The sequence below is a fragment of the Salmo salar genome, chromosome 04 (assembly GCF_965601325.2).
Source record: "Salmo salar chromosome 04, fSalSal1, whole genome shotgun sequence".
Taxonomy (NCBI): Eukaryota; Metazoa; Chordata; class Actinopteri; order Salmoniformes; family Salmonidae; genus Salmo; species Salmo salar.
This window is the reverse complement of record NC_138294.1, coordinates 86,448,822-86,467,988: the sequence shown is the minus strand read 5'-3', so window position 1 is coordinate 86,467,988 and position 19,167 is coordinate 86,448,822. Positions and strand designations below refer to the sequence as shown.

General features: G+C 42.1%; 1 protein-coding gene across 3 annotated transcripts in view; it reads left to right on the top strand.

Moving 5' to 3' along the window:
* The first annotated feature begins 6,299 nt into the window (after positions 1 to 6,299).
* Positions 6,300 to 19,167, top strand: part of gria1b (glutamate receptor, ionotropic, AMPA 1b) — a 101,805-nt gene continuing 88,937 nt past the window's right edge. For 2 of the 3 annotated variants that reach the window (XM_014198174.3, XM_014198173.3), the window contains exons 1-2: positions 6,309 to 6,791; positions 6,989 to 7,123. In XM_014198174.3, the coding sequence (XP_014053649.1) occupies positions 6,707 to 6,791; positions 6,989 to 7,123 (220 nt within the window). In that variant the 5' untranslated portion in view covers positions 6,309 to 6,706. Of the gene's footprint in view, positions 6,792 to 6,988; positions 7,124 to 19,167 lie in introns of all 3 variants that reach the window. The other variant, XM_014198175.3, reaches the window with a different exon arrangement.

Sequence of the window (19,167 nt, the reverse complement as noted above, 5' to 3'; positions counted from 1 at the left end):
CTAACCACTAGGCTACCTACCCCCCTACACTCTAACCACTAGACTACCACCCCTACACTCTAACCACTAGACTACCCCCCCTACACTCTAACCACTAGACTACCCCCCTTACACTCTAACCACTAGACTACCTACACTCTAACCACTAGGCTACCTACCCCCCTACACTCTAACCACTAGACTACCACCCCTACACTCTAACCACTAGACTACCCCCCCCCCTACACTCTAACCACTAGACTACCCCCCTTACACTCTAACCACTAGACTACCTACACTCTAACCACTAGGCTACCTACCCCCCTACACTCTAACCACTAGACTTCCCCCCCTACACTCTAACCACTAGACTACCCCCCCTACACTCTAACCACTAGACTACCCCCCCTACACCCTAACCACTAGACTACCCCCCCTACACCCTAACCACTAGACTACCCCCCCTACACTCTAACCACTAGGCTACCTACCCCCCCTACACTCTAACCACTAGACTACCCCCCTACACTCTAACCACTAGACTACCCCCCCTACACTCTAACCACTAGGCTACCTACCCCCCCTACACTCTAACCACTAGACTACCCCCCCTACACTCTAACCACTAGGCTACCCCCCCTACACTCTAACCACTAGACTACCCCCCTTACACTCTAACCACTAGACTACCTACACTCTAACCACTAGGCTACCTACCCCCCTACACTCTAACCACTAGACTACCACCCCTACACTCTAACCACTAGACTACCCCCCTTACACTCTAACCACTAGACTACCTACACTCAACCACTAGGCTACCTACCCCCCTACACTCTAACCACTAGACTACCACCCCTACACTCTAACCACTAGACTACCCCCCCTACACCCTAACCACTAGACTACCCCCCCTACACCCTAACCACTAGACTACCCCCCTACACTCTAACCACTAGGCTACCTACCCCCCCTACACTCTAACCACTAGACTACCCCCCCTACACTCTAACCACTAGACAACCCCCCCTACACTCTAACCACTAGACTACCCCCCCTACACCCTAACCACTAGACTACCCCCCCTACACCCTAACCACTAGACTACCCCCCCTACACTCTAACCACTAGGCTACCTACCCCCCCTACACTCTAACCACTAGACTACCCCCCCTACACTCTAACCACTAGGCTACCCCCCCCCCCCTACACTCTAACTACTAGACTACCCCCCCTACACTCTAACCACTAGGCTACCTGCCCCCCCTACACTCTAACCAGTAGACTGCCTGTCGCTACACAGAGCTGTAACCCTGTGTAACGTATGCCTCTTTATGCCAGGTCTTGGAGGACGTCAACAGACAGACCTATCTATCTATCCACTGCTTGTGAGTTAGTATTCTTAGGGAACACAAGACATGATACATTGAAATTCACCATACTTTCATTGTTGGGTAACACACGTGTACATCAGAGGAGGCTGGTGGGAGGTGCTATAGAGGGACAGCTCATTGGAATGGCTAGAATGGAATCAACGGAAAGGAGTCAAGCATGTTGTTTCCATGTGTTTGGTACGATTCCATGCAAGCCCTTAAAATGAGTCTTTCCTCCTGTAGCTCCTCCCACCAGCCTCCTCTGGTGTACAGGTATACAGCTCTCCAGAGTATGCAGAGTTCTCTGGGACGAGGTAAATAAACATTCTTCAAGCACTGGGAGGAGTGCTGATTTGTTAGTTGTGTTTCTTCTGTTTCACACAGTATTTTTCTGACTAAATCAATCCACTCTCATTGTAGCAGTACACTCAGTACAAAAGCCATAGTCAGACCTATCCTCAGTTATTCATTATACTGTAGTTTGTGTATAAATGGCCTGAACGTAAAACTCTAAGATGCACAATCAAAGGTTCTCTCCTTCTCACATCAAGAACAAGAAAAGCTGATGTAGCTAGTCCTTCACAGACATATCTGACAGTTTGATTCTTACACATCATCATCCCATCATGCCACCTTCGGGAAACAATTCTGTGCACCTCATTTTGAGACAAACACTTCCTCTTGCCTCCAGCAAGAAAAAGATGTGACAGTTTAGATACCGAAACAAAATGGATATGAAAGGAGGGAGGCTTATTTTTTTTCACCACACACTACTTTGTGTAATAATGACGGGAATGACCGTTGTGATTTCTGTACGGGGCGAATGCACTGAGACCTTCCACTGGGCGCGGACGCCAGTTCACCGCCTACTTTGGTTGAGTTATCAACAAACGTGAATTTAACGTGAAATCAACAAAACAAACTATGTCATTGGATTTAGGTTAAAAGTTGGGTGAAAAAAAATATATATTCTTTTACAGCCCCATCCCTTACATTGATGATTTTTTTTTCTCTCAAATCCAATCAGTTTTCCACGTTGATTCAACATCATCGCATAGAATTTTTTTGGATTGAAATAACGTTGATTCAACCAGGTTTTGCCCAGTAGGTTCCTGCCTCACTGTCTGCTTTCCAAAGGTTTAAAGCTTTTAAAAGTATAATGGAGCTGAAAGTGAAAGACCTCTGAGTAGCAGATGAGTCTTGCTCTTTCACCTTTCTCACAGGCCAGGGAAAACAGCCAGGGGGTCTGAGGATGGATGGGAGATAAAAATGCTTTTAATGTGCTGTGAACCAAAAACAAAAGAAGGCACAATCAATATGACAAATGGTTGAAGAATAATGGATGTCAGCTGTTCGGATGGTTTGTTCCATTATTCATCTGTTTAATATTTCATCCATTGGCCTCTTTTCATAAATGGGCACCACATGGAAATACGTCGCGCCCCGGGACTTGACAAATTACTGCACATGATGTACAAAATGGGCCTGCCTATCTGTGACTATTTGTCGTGGCCCATCGCCAGCCATAGATTCAACCAGTCTTCCCATGAGTGATTGCAGTGGTCAGCTGGTGCGATTAATGCATGTACAATTGAACCTGCAACTCCTCAGTGATTCATGCGGTAATGTAAATCCCCAAAGAAACTTGTGCTTACTTACTTATGACTTACTTTCAGTCTTTTGGATGGTTACGATAAACGAGTGTCCTGACTCTCTGTGGTCAGTGAAGATCCCTTGGCACTTATCGTAAGAGTAGGGGTGTTAACCCCGGTGTCCTGGCTAAATTCCCAATATGGCCCTCATACCATCATGGTCACCTAATTATCCCCAGCTTCCAATTGGCTCATTCATCTCCTCTCCTCTGTAACTATTCCCAAGGTTGTTGCTGTAAATGAGAATACGTTTTTAGTCAACTTACCTGGTAAGTGTTAATAAATTCAGACTAAGAGGTCAGTGGGATTTACCCAGGAGACAGTTCAAATCCTGGATAATTCATTCAGCAGCAAACACATTATCATATAATGCATTATCATCCCATGATATTTAGCATAGAGGGTGAAGCAGCAGGTAGCCTAGTGGTTAGAGCATTGGACTAGTAGCCGAAAGGTTTCAAGATTGAATCCCCGAGCTGACAAGGTAAAAATCTGTCGTTTTTTCCCGCTGAACAAAGCAGTTAACCCACTGTTCTTAGGCCGTCATTGTAAATAAGAATTTCTTGTTAACTGACTTGCCTAGTTAAATAAAGGTTAAAAAGAATGGTGATGCTTACTGTATGTTGTTGCCAGTTTTGAGGGTCTAAACACATGGTGTTGAAATCTCACACACCAGTCCTATATCCTAGGTTCCTATTGGACTATTTTATTGTTGATTTTGCTTGCTATAGGAGGCTTTTCAGTGCTAACTAAATTATACAAAAAGTAAGCCAAAACTCAATTATTCAATTTAGAGTATTAATGTATTATTTATGAATATCAATTATATATTTTGTTTTGTTTTTCAACAGACTCTCAACAACTACAATAGCTAACTCACATAAGGCATATTCCTGGCACTTGCTTCAGAAGCCCAATTACCATGAGAGAGCACCGTGAATTCCCTCTAAAACAGCCACGACGTAGAACTGTCCAATTCCACCCTGGTGTTACTACTGTGTGTAAAGTGAATATTTAATCAGTAAAAAAAGCCTGTAATTGTAAACTAACAAGACACTGTTTAGTAAAATGGCATTCCAAAGCATTTTTTTTTCTTTCCCTACTGTATGTAATCTAATGATCTCAAAGTGGATAGTGCTCATGCACCCTGCTCTTAATTACTTAACAACATAGTGTAAAAGCTCAGTGTTCTATCTGTTGCACGGATATGAAAGAGGGTTTTCCTCTATCCAGGAACACATCTTATCCAAGTGAATATTACAGATCTTGAACATTATACTATTGGTTTAAAGGGAGTGTTTGTAATATCATTAGTTGTAGTTTCCATGAAACAAATCAAGTGTCTTTAAAAAAAAATGTTAAAATAAATAAATAAATTAATTAATGAATTAAAACAACATTTATTTGGGGATTTAAAACATCCATTATCAACTAAGAAAATACAAAGTGATAGTCACTTGTGCGTGTGTGTTTTCCCGATTACAGACATCATACTGTTATCATGTGCATAACTCAAGATGACAGTACAGCCCGGTGAGGTAGAGTCAAGGCATTGGCTCTGGGAGCTAACGCAAGTCTACAAGTATGACTTAATTAAGGTTATACTCTTCATGCAGGAGTTGTTCACCGAACCATCTTTGCTACATATGAAGTGACAGTGATACCTTGCATTCCTCCTCCTACTCATCTCATCACTCATTCTATACTGTCCAGTACCATGGTAACATTCCTGTGGAGGTGACATCTACACACCCACCCTACATATTCTCTCTAAACACATCCACAAGTGAAAACATATTCCATCTTACCAAATACTATACTGTTTGTGTTCTAACAAATAAACTGAAATGTTCATCTTGCAGAAATATGTATCTTCTTCTACGCATTTTGAATTTAACAATGGCTGACTCTCTGGTTGTGAAATTCTGTGATTCATTGTTGTGATGAAAATGCCATCTTCACTCTCTATTACTGTCATCTATTTACTGATGACTCATGATTCACAATATGCATCAAATCTGAATCTAGAATTCAAGGTGAGGAAATGTGTTTGAATGACATTGCATCTTGCATAATGTGTTAGGAATACCACAAAACAACATGCCATGGATGTAAACACAACAAATGGGCTTTTACAGTCATGTCTGAGATCTAGAGAAAATAATGGTCCCACAGCTAGAAAGATTGATTCCAACAGTGTTTAATTCCTCAGGTTTGTAATGCATTATGTCATTTTGCATTTAATAGATGCTGTGAATGCACAATGCATTCATCCTTTATTCATTGTCTAGTTTTCAACTGTTGAACATCGGGAAAATCGGGATTTAACTTTAGTCAATATATGAGCTCCTGCTGTGAGGTTGCTATAGAATTGTGCAGCAGATGCACGTGACAACGTTGTTTTAAGATGTTGTTTTATTGCTAGCATGGTGACAGTATACACTCAGCACTGTGGTAAACATATGGAAGAGATTTAGTATTAGTAACTGTTATCCAAATAGGCCTATCACAAAGCCAGTAGCCCATGAAATGTTTCTCCCATTTGCAAAAAAAAACAACCTATAGCGTCAATAAATATTCTGCTGTCCAAAAAGAGCAATCTCTAAAAATCACTTCTGTGTCCGTGTCTCTCTCCTGATCCAAAGTCATAAGACTCCAGACACGAGAACAGTGGTGGGGCCAAACGAGGTAGTAATGAGGCTATTATCAGGCCACACGCCGCCTGTTATGGCGTTCATTCATTTCCGATGTCCTGGATTAGAGCGCGCGCAAAGAGTTGATCTCGGGTCGACTGCATATTAAGACAAAACCGCAGTCTTGTTGTCTGATTTCTGATGTATAGGCAGAATTTAAACACTGTGCCGTATATATGTTATTATTGTGACAGAGCAGTTGTGAGGGTCAGGCCAATATACCGTATCTTTCAAGAGATGTATGACTGTAAAATAACGCATGTTAAAATTCTCCGTATTTATTATCTTACTGTCGGTCTACACCTTGATGTCAGTCGCAAAACAGCCTCATTAGGCTATACATTTGTGTTCTGTAACCTAATAATAACATATGTATGTGTCATAAAATAGTTACCTATATGTGTCATTGTTTTCACTATACTTGTGTACATACGATGTAATTAACTAGTTAACTATATGTGTCATTATTTTCACTATATTTGTCAACATAAAATGTAATTAACTAATCGATTTAGGTTGCCATTTGCGACCAATCATAAACCGGTAATGAGCTGCTTGCACAATCATTATGCCGTGAACGTCTTGGCAACTCCACTACTGGTTTATTAACACAGTCTGGGCAAGGGGATTTGGGCATTCCCAGATCTGTAACGATTTATCTAAGCGTAATTCTCATACGATACTGTGTGAATACGGTGACAGAATGTTCAGAAAACCATCATGAGCTCCGATTTAATGCTGACATAATCGTAGCTCCGCAGTTTGTATCTAAAGTAGGTAGGGCTCCGTCTGCTTGTGTATTGACACCGTCATTATCTTTAGCTCTGCGCGCACCGCAGACAGCGAGAGAGAGAGCGCCAGGGTAGGGAGAGAGCGGTTGTGACTCAAGCTCTGCGAATTCAGTTAGTCTACTACAACTATGAATGCATTGTGAGTGGCTTTGTGGGCAACAGAAGCAGACCTTTATTTGGAATTTGTTTATTTTTTCGTCGCCAATGCAAAAGGAAATATGCAGCGAAGACTTACCTTGGCCTTTGTTAGTTTTTGTGTTGGGTTTTGCTCTGGTTCAAGTTTCCCAAGTAATATAAATATAGGTGAGTATTATCAACACGGAATGCTTATTATATCACTACTGCGTCCTGTCAGTTTGACATCTAAACTGCTGCGTAATTCCAAAGTTGCAAGACAGTCCCCATTCGTTTTATTTTGTAATAGGCTACGTTAAAATATTCGTTGTTTGATGACAGTTGATGTGAACCCTTTTCAATGATGGCCTTTGTCTTGCACACAGGGGGATTGTTCCCAAACGCCTCCCACGAATATGAGGTTTTTCGGTTTGCACTCTCTCATCACCAGGATATCCCCAAACTGGTACCACAAGTGGACATGGTCGACACAGCAAGCAGCTTTGCTATGACATATGCATGTGAGTTTAGCCTTTATCTCCCTTAATGAACAGCACATGTACAGATGCCATATCTTAATTTGATCATCCTGTTTTTGCAGGAATTTTCCTGCATAGCAGGAAACGCAAACGTGTAGTGTATTCGAGGTTAAACGAGGTTAGAATCCTTTTGCATAATCATTTCCACTTTCAAATTTCAGACCTCATTTGCCCAAACCTCTACAAAAAATGTCCATTCATTATAATCTACATAACAATTCACATTAACTGTTGCTGCACGTTTATTTTCCTGTTGTGTGAAACTGGCTCAAATTAAGGCATCTGGCATTTTTTAAATTTGTATTTATTAGGGATCCCAATCAGCTACTCTTCCTAGGGTCCAAACACATTAAGGCACTTACATCACACACTAAACAAAAAATAAAACAGTACAGTACATATAACATTACTATACCACAACATATCTACAATACAACATGTATAATACCACCGTACAACAATATTACAATGTACGTGTGTAGAGTGTGTGTGCTAATGTGTGTGTGCTAGCGTGCGTATGCGTGTGTGTCTCTTCCTAGTCCTCGTTGTTCCATAAGGTGTAGTTTTAACCGTTTAAAAAAAAAATCTGATTTTACTGCTTTCATGAGTTAATTGATGTGAAATAGAGTTTGTAGTCATGGCTCTGTGTAGTACTGTGCGTTTTCCAGAGTCTGTTCTGGACTTGGGGATTGTGAAGAGACCCCTTGTGGCATGTCTTGTGGGTGTGTGAGCTGTGTGCTAGACAGCTCTATGTTTTTCAACATGTCAGTGCCTCTCACAAAGACAAGTAGTGATGCAGTCAATCTCTCCTCTACTTTGAGCCATGAGATATTGACATGCATGTCATCTCTCCATGCTGCTCTTTTCTGGGACAACTGTCCCTCTTTGTGGCACTTGACCATATAACTGGTCAGTAGTCCACGTGCAACAGAACTAGGACCTGTAGGACTTGTTTTGTTGATAGAGATGTCAAGAAAGCAGAACGTCACTCAATATGTTTAGACCATGTCAGTTTAGAATTGATTTAACTAGTCAAGTCAGTTAAGAACAAATTCTTATTAACAATGACGGCCTACCCGGGAACAGTGGGTTAAACTGCCTTGTTCAGGGGCAGAACAACAGACGTTTACCTTGTCAGCTCTGGGATTCGATCTAGCAACCTTTTGGTTACTCGCCCAACACTCTAACCACTAGGCTACCTGCCGCCCCAATCCAGGGTTACTACAAGCAGCTGAGTCTCCTCAACTTCCTCAATTTACACATTATTCATTACAAGATTTAGTTGAGATTTAGGGTTTAGTGAATGGTTTGTTCTTTGTAATTGACTAACTGACTGCAGTTATTTGTAATTGCACTGAATAGTGTTTTCACTTTGATGACAGTGTTCGAGGTGTTCAAATGCCGTCTCCATTGCATTAACATCTGTTGCTTTACTAAATGTCAACGATAGTGTCAGTAACCTCTTCTCTAACATTCTGTCATAATGATTTTGGAGGTACAGTAGGAAATGATCCTGTCTAGGCACTCATTTCCAGGAATATGCAGTTTTCTAAAAGATTAGAACATTTTAAGGCACCATCTGTTGGCGTCATGCAGTTACTTTTTGACTTTCATGTCGTCTATAAGATAGCGCTGATCAAAACGCATCCCAGTTGGGCAATAATGGGTATTTTAGGCACCAAAAAACCACGGAGAGATTTTATTTTATTGATCGTAGCAGTCATGAAACGTGTGAATCAACAGGGGGAGTTGAGCTGTATCAGCGTCATTTTGTGGAAATTATGTTAAATAGCACGTTTAGGGAACCATAATTATGCCAATGTGAAGATTATCTGAAAAACTTGACGTATCAAATTGACTACATTTCCTATGTGTCTCAATTGAGTAACATAGAATAAACGCATTCCAGGCACTCAATGAGTTCCCGCAAGCTTCCAATAATTGTAACCTTGCAATGAGAAAGTGGAAGATGGAATGTGGGAGGAAACATGAAAATTGCACACAGACAGCAAACCCAACGGTACGGACATTTTTCTGTGGATTCGTAATTTCAATTGACAGGTGAAAGAGGCGGCTTGCAATTGAAGACTTGGTATTCTGATCCTGGGTCCTCACCTCTCATCTCCTGGAGATATTATATTATGATTGGATGAGTTTTATGACTTGCTTTAGACACAGTGACCAGTCAGTGTTGATTTGGTTTTTGAATGTATCCTGATTGGCTGTTCTCTCTCTTAAGAAATTCACTTTTGTGCAACCTACTTAAGAGTTAAGGAAACTTTAAGGGAAAAGATAAGGGGGAAATGAACTTAAGGTATTTTATGCAACCGGGCCCTGGGCCCTTATTAAAGGAGCTCAGTGATTCAGTGTTGTTCCTGTCAATGCCTCCTCATTCTAGACATTAGTGTGAGCCGCTTATGACATCAGGATTTGCATTAGGAAGGAATAGCAGTGTTTCATCAGTTGATTTAAAAAGACGCAGACAATCTGTAAATGACCTTAGCAATTCAGTGTTTTTGATTTATTTTCTTCTTCAGACAACACAATGGATCATAGTCATGAGCAACATCATACTTCCTTGGCTGTATCAGACAGGGGGGCAACCTATTCATGGGTTTCACAGACTCCTCACTCCATTGTTATGGACGTTATCAGCACGACTGACTCCCATTCTGACTGTGCTGCCCCAGGCATTCTGACTGTGCTGCCCCAGGCATTCTGACTGTGCTGCCCCAAGCATTCTGACTGTGCTGCCCCAGGCATTGTGACTGTGCTGCCCCAGGCATTCTGACTGTGCTGCAGCGCTGTGTGACTGTGCTGCCCCAGGCATTCTGACTGTGCTGCCCCAGGCGTTGTGACTGTGCTGCCCCAGGCATTCTGACTGTGCTGCCCCAGGCATTCTGACTGTGCTGCCCCAGATATTGTGACTGTGCTGCACCAGGCATTGTGACTGTGCTGCCCCAGGCATTCTGACTGTGCTTCCCAGGCATTCTGACTGTGCTGCCCCAGGCATTCTCAATGGGGGCCAATGATGATTTTGTCTTTAGAACACTAAAGTGGCTTGGCAATACAATTATATTTCTAAAGTAAGCAAATAATTCACAAGAACCCTTTTTTTGTCATCAGTAAGATATTGTCGTATTTACTTTAGACAGATGGTTATGTTACCGTAATATAGCAACCATCATCATTAAAAAACTAATTGAGTTGCCCAGGGTGAGTGGGAGGAATGACAAGGTACGGAGAGTCATATTAACAGTTACAATAATAACTGTATATAGTAGAACAATAATAACATCCAATGAATATATTGGGACCATTAACTAGGCTACCAAGGACTCAGAGACACCATTGGCTGCCTACCAAGTTGAAGGATTCATGTGGAATGTATGTGGTTATTCAGGCTAATGTGTCTGCATGCGTCACACACACACACAGTCACAGCCGTCTACAGCCAGGGTCTCAGAAAATGCAGACACAGCTTCCTGCTTCTCCCAGGCAGCACAGCATCACTCACCTGGTAGAGAGCTCTGAGACACATGGCAAATGCAGTTAGTGAACAATGGACAGTTTCTTGTGCCACAAATGACCTGAGGTGTCCCACATAGCTACAAGTCGGTACCAATAATCCTTAAAGACTTAAACATTTCCATCAACACATGATGGCTCCAGTGCGGCCTTTCTAGCCACCTAAATGCCACCAATAAGGAGATGTATAGGTTGAAGCAGAGAGGAAGAGGTGACGCGAGAGACGAAGCAAGAGGTTTTACTCCACCCAAAATCTGTTCACGGAAAAAAAAGAACCCCACAAAGTGAGTAATATTTGCATGGAGGTCAATGAGAGAGTGTCGAATTTGGCCAACAAAAATGTAACTGCTCATTTTCTACGTGAGGCTTATTTGATCGAAAATAAGTTTCGTAATGGTTTGGTTGTTACAAATGCACTGATTTAAGTGGACACACGCAGCATTTCAGCAACTCTGAAATGAAAACTTTATATTGGAGTTGTGGCTGTTGTCATAGAGATAGATAGAAGACTCATCATGGATATGATCCGTTTTAGCATGGACATTGCCATTGAGGGCTTCCACCATTTAATAGTAGTCAACTGTGTGGGGATTCTTATAAGTTGGGAGCAATCAGCCAATGAAGAAGAAGAACATTTACTACTTTAAAATGGAGATAGCCTCAATGGCGCTGGCCATGCTGTCACAGATGCTATAATGGAACTGTTGTTCACATGCCTATCTGCCCTCTCATTGGCTAGAATGGTCCCACCTGAGCAGCAGTAAAATAACAATAGCAAGTCTATGTACAGGGGGTACCAGTACAGAGTCAATATGCGGGGGCACCAGTTGAGGTAAGATTTACATGTAGAGAGTAGTAACAACAGAGAGTAACAGTGGTGTAAAGTGGGGGGAAATGCAAATAGTCTGGGTAGCCATTTGATTAGGCGTTCTGGAGTCTTATGGCTTGCGGGTAGAAGCTGTTTAGAAGCCTCTTGGACCTAGACTTGGCACTTTGGCGCTTTGGTTGAAGCCATAATGTGTATCCTGACATCAGGCCTATAGAGGGCAGTGTTGGGGCTAAGACTAAATAAGTGCTGATAGTTACAGTGTCTTCTAGTCCAGTAAAACCAAGTGCTGCATGTCTCACTCTCATACAGAGAGAGAGAGAGAGAGAGGAGAGAGAGAGAGAGAGAGAGAGAAATGGAGGGAGGGAGGGAGAGAGAGAAATGGAGGGAGGGGGGAGAAATGGAGGGAGGGAGAGAGAGAGAAATGGAGGGAGGGAGAGAGAGAGAGAAATAGAGGGAGGGAGGGAGAGAGAGAGAGAGAGAATGGAGGGAGGGAGGGAGGGAGGGGAGGGAGGGAGGGAGGGAGGGAGGGAGGGAGGGAGGGAGGGAGGGAGGGAGGAGAGAATGGAGGGAGGGGGGAGAAGTGGAGGGAGGGCGAGAGAGAGAAATGGAGGGAGGGAGGGAGAGAGAGAAAGGGAGGGAAGGAGGAAGATAGAGAGAGAAATGGAGAGAGGGAGAGAGAGAGAGAAATGGAGGGAGAGAAGGAGAGAGAGAGAGAGAGAGAGAGAAATGGAGGGAGAGAGAGAAATGGAGGCAGGGAGGAAGGGAGAAATTGAGGGAGGGGGAGAGAGGGATGGAGGGATAGAGAGAGAAATAGAGGGATGGAGGGATGGAGGGAGGGAGAGAGACAGAAATGGAGGGAGGAAGAGAGAGAGAAAAAGAGGGAGGGAGAGAGAGGAAATGGAGGGAGGGAGAGAGAGAGAAATGGAGGGCGAGAGAGAGAGAAAATGGAGGGAGAGAGAGAAATTGCGGGAGGGAGGAAGAGAGAGAGAGAAATGGAGGGAGGTTAGGGAGAGAGAGGCACTGCAGTTCAACAGGGACATGATTCTCTTTCTAGACAAACCCGACATTCCCCCAAGCCAACTTAATGTTAATGTAATGCCATCTTACTCTTCTGCAATCACCCAGTCTGCTCCCTCATTTCTGTTTTTAAGGGTGTCACATTTGACTGTTTATTCAAAAGACTGGTTTCCCTTTGCCAGAGAAGGTTGAGAAACCTGGTTCAATGATTGAATGTACTACTGTAGTTCAGTAATCAATGGTGTCTAGAATTATCAATCGTTTTGGAGGCACAAACAGATAAAGATGGATAATGTTGAATGGAATATGGTTTATCAGTGCTGGAGTATTTTTTTGTGGAATTACACATTGTACTGGTAGATAATTCTCATTGAATGAAGAAGTTTCCTAAGAAACAACTGACTGTGGTTTTAATGAGAATCTGGGCATGCACTCTTAATGTGTGCATCAGCTGGTGTTTTATCACTGGATGAACTACTAAACAGACATGTCACTGTTGGTGTTCTATCACTGGATGAACTGCTAAACAGACATGTCACTGTTGATGTTCTATCACTGGATGAACTGCTAAACAGACATGTCACTGTTGGTGTTCTATCACTGGATGAACTGCTAAACAGACATGTCACTGTTGGTGTTCTATCACTGGATGAACTACTAAACAGACATGTCACTGTTGGTGTTCTATCACTGGATGAACTACTAAACAGACATGTCACTGTTGATGTTCTATCACTGGATGAACTGCTAAACAGACATGTCACTGTTGGTGTTCTATCACTGGATGAACTGCTAAACAGACATGTCACTGTTGGTGTTCTATCACTGGATGAACTGCTAAACAGACATGTCACTGTTGGTGTTCTATCACTGGATGAACTACTAAACAGACATGTCACTGTTGGTGTTCTATCACTGGATGAACTACTAAACAGACATGTCACTGTTGATGTTCTATCACTGGATGAACTGCTAAACAGACATGTCACTGTTGGTGTTCTATCACTGGATGAACTACTAAACAGACATGTCACTGTTGGTGTTCTATCACTGGATGAACTGCTAAACAGACATGTCACTGTTGGTGTTCTATCACTGGATGAACTACTAAACAGACATGTCACTGTTGATGTTCTATCACTGGATGAACTGCTAAACAGACATGTCACTGTTGGAGTTTTATCACTGGATGAACTGCTAAACAGACATGTCACTGTTGGTGTTCTATCACTGGATGAACTGCTAAACAGACATGTCACTGTTGGAGTTTTATCACTGGATGAACTGCTAAACAGACATGTCACTGTTGGTGTTCTATCACTGGATGAACTGCTAAACAGACATTTACATTTAACATTTTTACATTTAAGTCATTTAGCAGACGCTCTTATCCAGAGCGACTTACAAATTGGTGCATTCACCTTATAATATCCAGTGGAACAACCACTTTACAATAGTGCATCTAAATCTTTGTCACTGTTGATGTTCTATCACTGGATGAACTGCTAAACAAACATGTCACTGTTGGTGTTCTATCACTGGATGAACTGCTAAACAGACATGTCACTGTTGGTGTTCTATCACTGGATGAACTGCTAAACAGACATGTCACTGTTGGTGTTCTATCACTGGATGAACTGCAAAACAGACATGTCACTGTTGGTGTTCTATCACTGGATGAACTGCTAAACAGACATGTCACTGTTGGTGTTCTATCACTGGATGAACTGCTAAACAGACATGTCACTGTTGGTGTTCTATCACTGGATGAACTGCAAAACAGACATGTCACTGTTGGTGTTTTATCACTGGATGAACTGCTAAACAGACATGTCACTGTTGGTGTTCTATCACTGGATGAACTGCTAAACAGACATGTCACTGTTGGTGTTCTATCACTGGATGAACTGCTAAACAGACATGTCACTGTTGGTGTTCTATCACTGGATGAACTGCTAAACAGACATGTCACTGTTGGTGTTCTATCACTGGATGAAATGCTAAACAGACATGTCACTGTTGGTGTTCTATCACTGGATGAACTGCTAAACAGACATGTCACTGTTGGTGTTCTATCACTGGATGAACTGCTAAACAGACATGTCACTGTTGGTGTTCTATCACTGGATGAACTGCTAAACAGACATTTACATTTAACATTTTTACATTTAAGTCATTTAGCAGACGCTCTTATCCAGAGCGACTTACAAATTGGTGCATTCACCTTATAATATCCAGTGGAACAACCACTTTACAATAGTGCATCTAAATCTTTGTCACTGTTGATGTTCTATCACTGGATGAACTGCTAAACAGACATGTCACTGTTGGTGTTCTATCACTGGATGAACTGCTAAACAGACATGTCACTGTTGATGTTCTATCACTGGATGAACTACTAAACAGACATGTCACTGTTGGAGTTCTATCACTGGATGAACTGCTAAACAGACATGTCACTGTTGGTGTTCTATCACTGGATGAACTACTAAACAGACATGTCACTGTTGGTGTTCTATCACTGGATGAACTGCTAAACAGACATGTCACTGTTGGTGTTCTATCACTGGATGAACTGCTAAACAGACATGTCACTGTTGGTGTTCTATCACTGGATGAACTGCTAAACAGACATGTCACTGTTGGTGTTCTATCACTGGATGAACTGCTAAACAGACATGTCACTGTTGGTGTTCTATCACTGGATGAACTGCTAAACAGACATGTCACTGTTGGTGTTCTATCACTGGATGAACTGCTAAACAGACATGTCACTGTTGGTGTTCTATCACTGGATGAACTGCTAAACAGACATGTCACTGTTGGTGTTCTATCACTGGATGAACTGCTAAACAGACATGTCACTGTTGGTGTTCTATCACTGGATTAACTACTAAACAGACATGTCACTGTTGGTGTTCTATCACTGGATGAACTGCTAAACAGACATGTCACTGTTGATGTTCTATCACTGGATGAACTGCTAAACAGACATGTCACTGTTGGTGTTCTATCACTGGATGAACTACTAAACAGACATGTCACTGTTGGTGTTCTATCACTGGATGAACTGCTAAACAGACATGTCACTGTTGGTGTTCTATCACTGGATGAACTGCTAAACAGACATGTCACTGTTGGTGTTCTATCACTGGATGAACTGCTAAACAGACATGTCACTGTTGGTGTTCTATCACTGGATGAACTGCTAAACAGACATGTCACTGTTGGTGTTCTATCACTGGATGAACTGCTAAACAGACATGTCACTGTTGGTGTTCTATCACTGGATGAACTGCTAAACAGACATGTCACTGTTGGTGTTCTATCACTGGATGAACTGCTAAACAGACATGTCACTGTTGGTGTTCTATCACTGGATGAACTGCTAAACAGACATGTCACTGTTGGTGTTCTATCACTGGATTAACTACTAAACAGACATGTCACTGTTGGTGTTCTATCACTGGATGAACTGCTAAACAGACATGTCACTGTTGATGTTCTATCACTGGATGAACTGCTAAACAGACATGTCACTGTTGGTGTTCTATCACTGGATGAACTACTAAACAGACATGTCACTGTTGGTGTTCTATCACTGGATGAACTGCTAAACAGACATGTCACTGTTGGTGTTCTATCACTGGATGAACTGCTAAACAGACATGTCACTGTTGGTGTTCTATCACTGGATGAACTGCTAAACAGACATTTACATTTAACATTTTTACATTTAAGTCATTTAGCAGACGCTCTTATCCAGAGCGACTTACAAATTGGTGCATTCACCTTATAATATCCAGTGGAACAACCACTTTACAATAGTACATCTAAATCTTTGTCACTGTTGATGTTCTATCACTGGATGAACTGCTAAACAGACATGTCACTGTTGATGTTCTATCACTGGATGAACTGCTAAACAGACATGTCACTGTTGGTGTTCTATCACTGGATGAACTGCTAAACAGACATGTCACTGTTGGTGTTCTATCACTGGATGAACTACTAAACAGACATGTCACTGTTGGTGTTCTATCACTGGATGAACTACTAAACAGACATGTCACTGTTGGTGTTCTATCACTGGATGAACTGCTAAACAGACATGTCACTGTTGGTGTTCTATCACTGGATGAACTACTAAACAGACATGTCACTGTTGGTGTTCTATCACTGGATGAACTGCTAAACAGACATGTCACTGTTGGTGTTCTATCACTGGATGAACTACTAAACAGACATGTCACTGTTGGTGTTTTATCACTGGATGAACTGCTAAACAGACATGTCACTGTTGGTGTTCTATCACTGGATGAACTGCTAAACAGACATGTCACTGTTGGTGTTCTATCACTGGATGAACTGCTAAACAGACATGTCACTGTTGATGTTCTATCACTGGATGAACTGCTAAACAGACATGTCACTGTTGGTGTTCTATCACTGGATGAACTGCTAAACAGACATGTCACTGTTGATGTTCTATCACTGGATGAACTGCTAAACAGACATGTCACTGTTGGTGTTCTATCACTGGATGAACTGCTAAACAGACATGTCACTGTTGGTGTTCTATCACTGGATGAACTGCTAAACAGACATGTCACTGTTGATGTTCTATCACTGGATTAACTACTAAACAGACATGTCACTGTTGGTGTTCTATCACTGGATGAACTGCTAAACAGACATGTCACTGTTGATGTTCTATCACTGGATGAACTGCTAAACAGACATGTCACTGTTGGTGTTCTATCACTGGATGAACTGCTAAACAGACATGTCACTGTTGATGTTCTATCACTGGATGAACTGCTAAACAGACATGTCACTGTTGGTGTTCTATCACTGGATGAACTGCTAAACAGACATGTCACTGGATTCTTTATGCAAATTGAGGTATTAGTCACAATGCCCTCCAGTGAAGAAAAAACATTACCTTAATCTGCCATTGAGGATAATTAAAATGAAGGCAACAAACTCATACATGTCCAATGTGCTGTTGGTTGCGAGGCATGTTTCATTTTGATTCCAACTTTCTATGTTAGCGCCAATATTCTCCTTATCAGCAATTTACAGATTGGTTGAGCGAAGAATGGAAATATTTGCCGGGGGGTACTTTCTAGTCATTTGTTTTGTGTTTGCATAAAAATACATCATGTCACACAATGTTGGGCAAACCCCCCAAAAAAAGATTGAGCTTGGTGTCATCCGTTTGCTTCCTGTGAGATAAGTTGACTTTGATGAGTGACATTGGAGCAGCTAACTGAGTGCCTCCACCTTGGCAAGAAACCATTCCAGTTGGATTATCCCCAATTATATATACATGGTGTAGTGCTATCACTAAGTTGAAGCCAAGTCTTTCAGGCTATAGGAGAAACTGACCTGTAGCTTACAGCATGTGTGTGTGTGTGGTGGACGTGGGGAACAGCATGTTTACAGTACACACCTGTTTTCCCTCATGGCAGGGGTGAAAAGACACAGGTAGACAGACTGTCATGTTAAAGGGCAACGTGTAAGTGTGTGTGTGAAATACACAAGAAAGCCTGTGTGATTGCCCTGATATACTGTAGCTTGAGACGGTTGCATATAAGTGATGTTGCTGTCTCTATGGAGCTTGTGCCTTTTATGAGAATCGTTTAGCGGGGCCTTGCCTCAACAAACCCATTTAATCTATTATTCATTGTATCATAACTAAACAGATTATTTTCTTCAGTTAAGAGTAGTGAATATGTGGAATTAACTCTGGTGTAGAGTGAAAGGGGAGTTCAGTTGTCAAAAATCAATTTAAGTAGGAAGGGGATTGCCAGTGTTTAGCAGAAGCAGTACAAGTGTTCTCCTGTGGTTGTAATCACACAAAGGAATTCTATTTTTAGGCCTATAATGCTTTAGATTACCATATCAAGGGGATAGCCAGCCTCAAAAGGTTGTGGCAAGACATTCCCACTGGGCACACACTGGACCAATGATAGTATACCTAGTTTCACGTTGAAATGATGGTGTCCTCTGGGAAAATCAGATGTCAATGTAACTTACATAAACCCAACCTCACTCCGAATGTACTTTCACATACAGCTTGTGTAAGAAAAGTTAGGCGTTACTTTCAAATTTCAATATTATTAAGGTAGTCTGTGCAAAGGAGTATGGAAGCTGACCCGTGTTTAACGTTGTTGAACACAGCTGACTGTTCCCCGGGCGCCGAAGACGCGGATGTCGATTAAGGCAACCCCCCGCACCTCTGATTCAGAGGGGTTGGGTTCTGCCAGTCACATTCTGATAAAGGTCCCCAAAGCACACACATCCCTGTGTCGCTCCTCTTTTCAGTTCGCTGCAGGTAGCGACTGGAACGAGCTGCAACAAACACTCAAACTGGACAGTTTTATCTCAATCTCTTCATTCAAAGACTCAATCATGGACACTCTTACAGACAGTTGTGGCTGGTTTGTGTGATGTATTGTCGTCTCTACCTTCTTGCCCTTTGTGCTGTTGTCTGTAACCAATAATGTTTGTACCATGTTTTGTGCTGCTACCATGTTGTGTTGCTGCCATGTTGTTGTCATGTTGTGTTGCTACCATGTTGTTGTCATGTTGTGTTGCTACCATGTTGTTGTTATGTTGTGTTGCTACCATGCTGTGTTGCTACCAT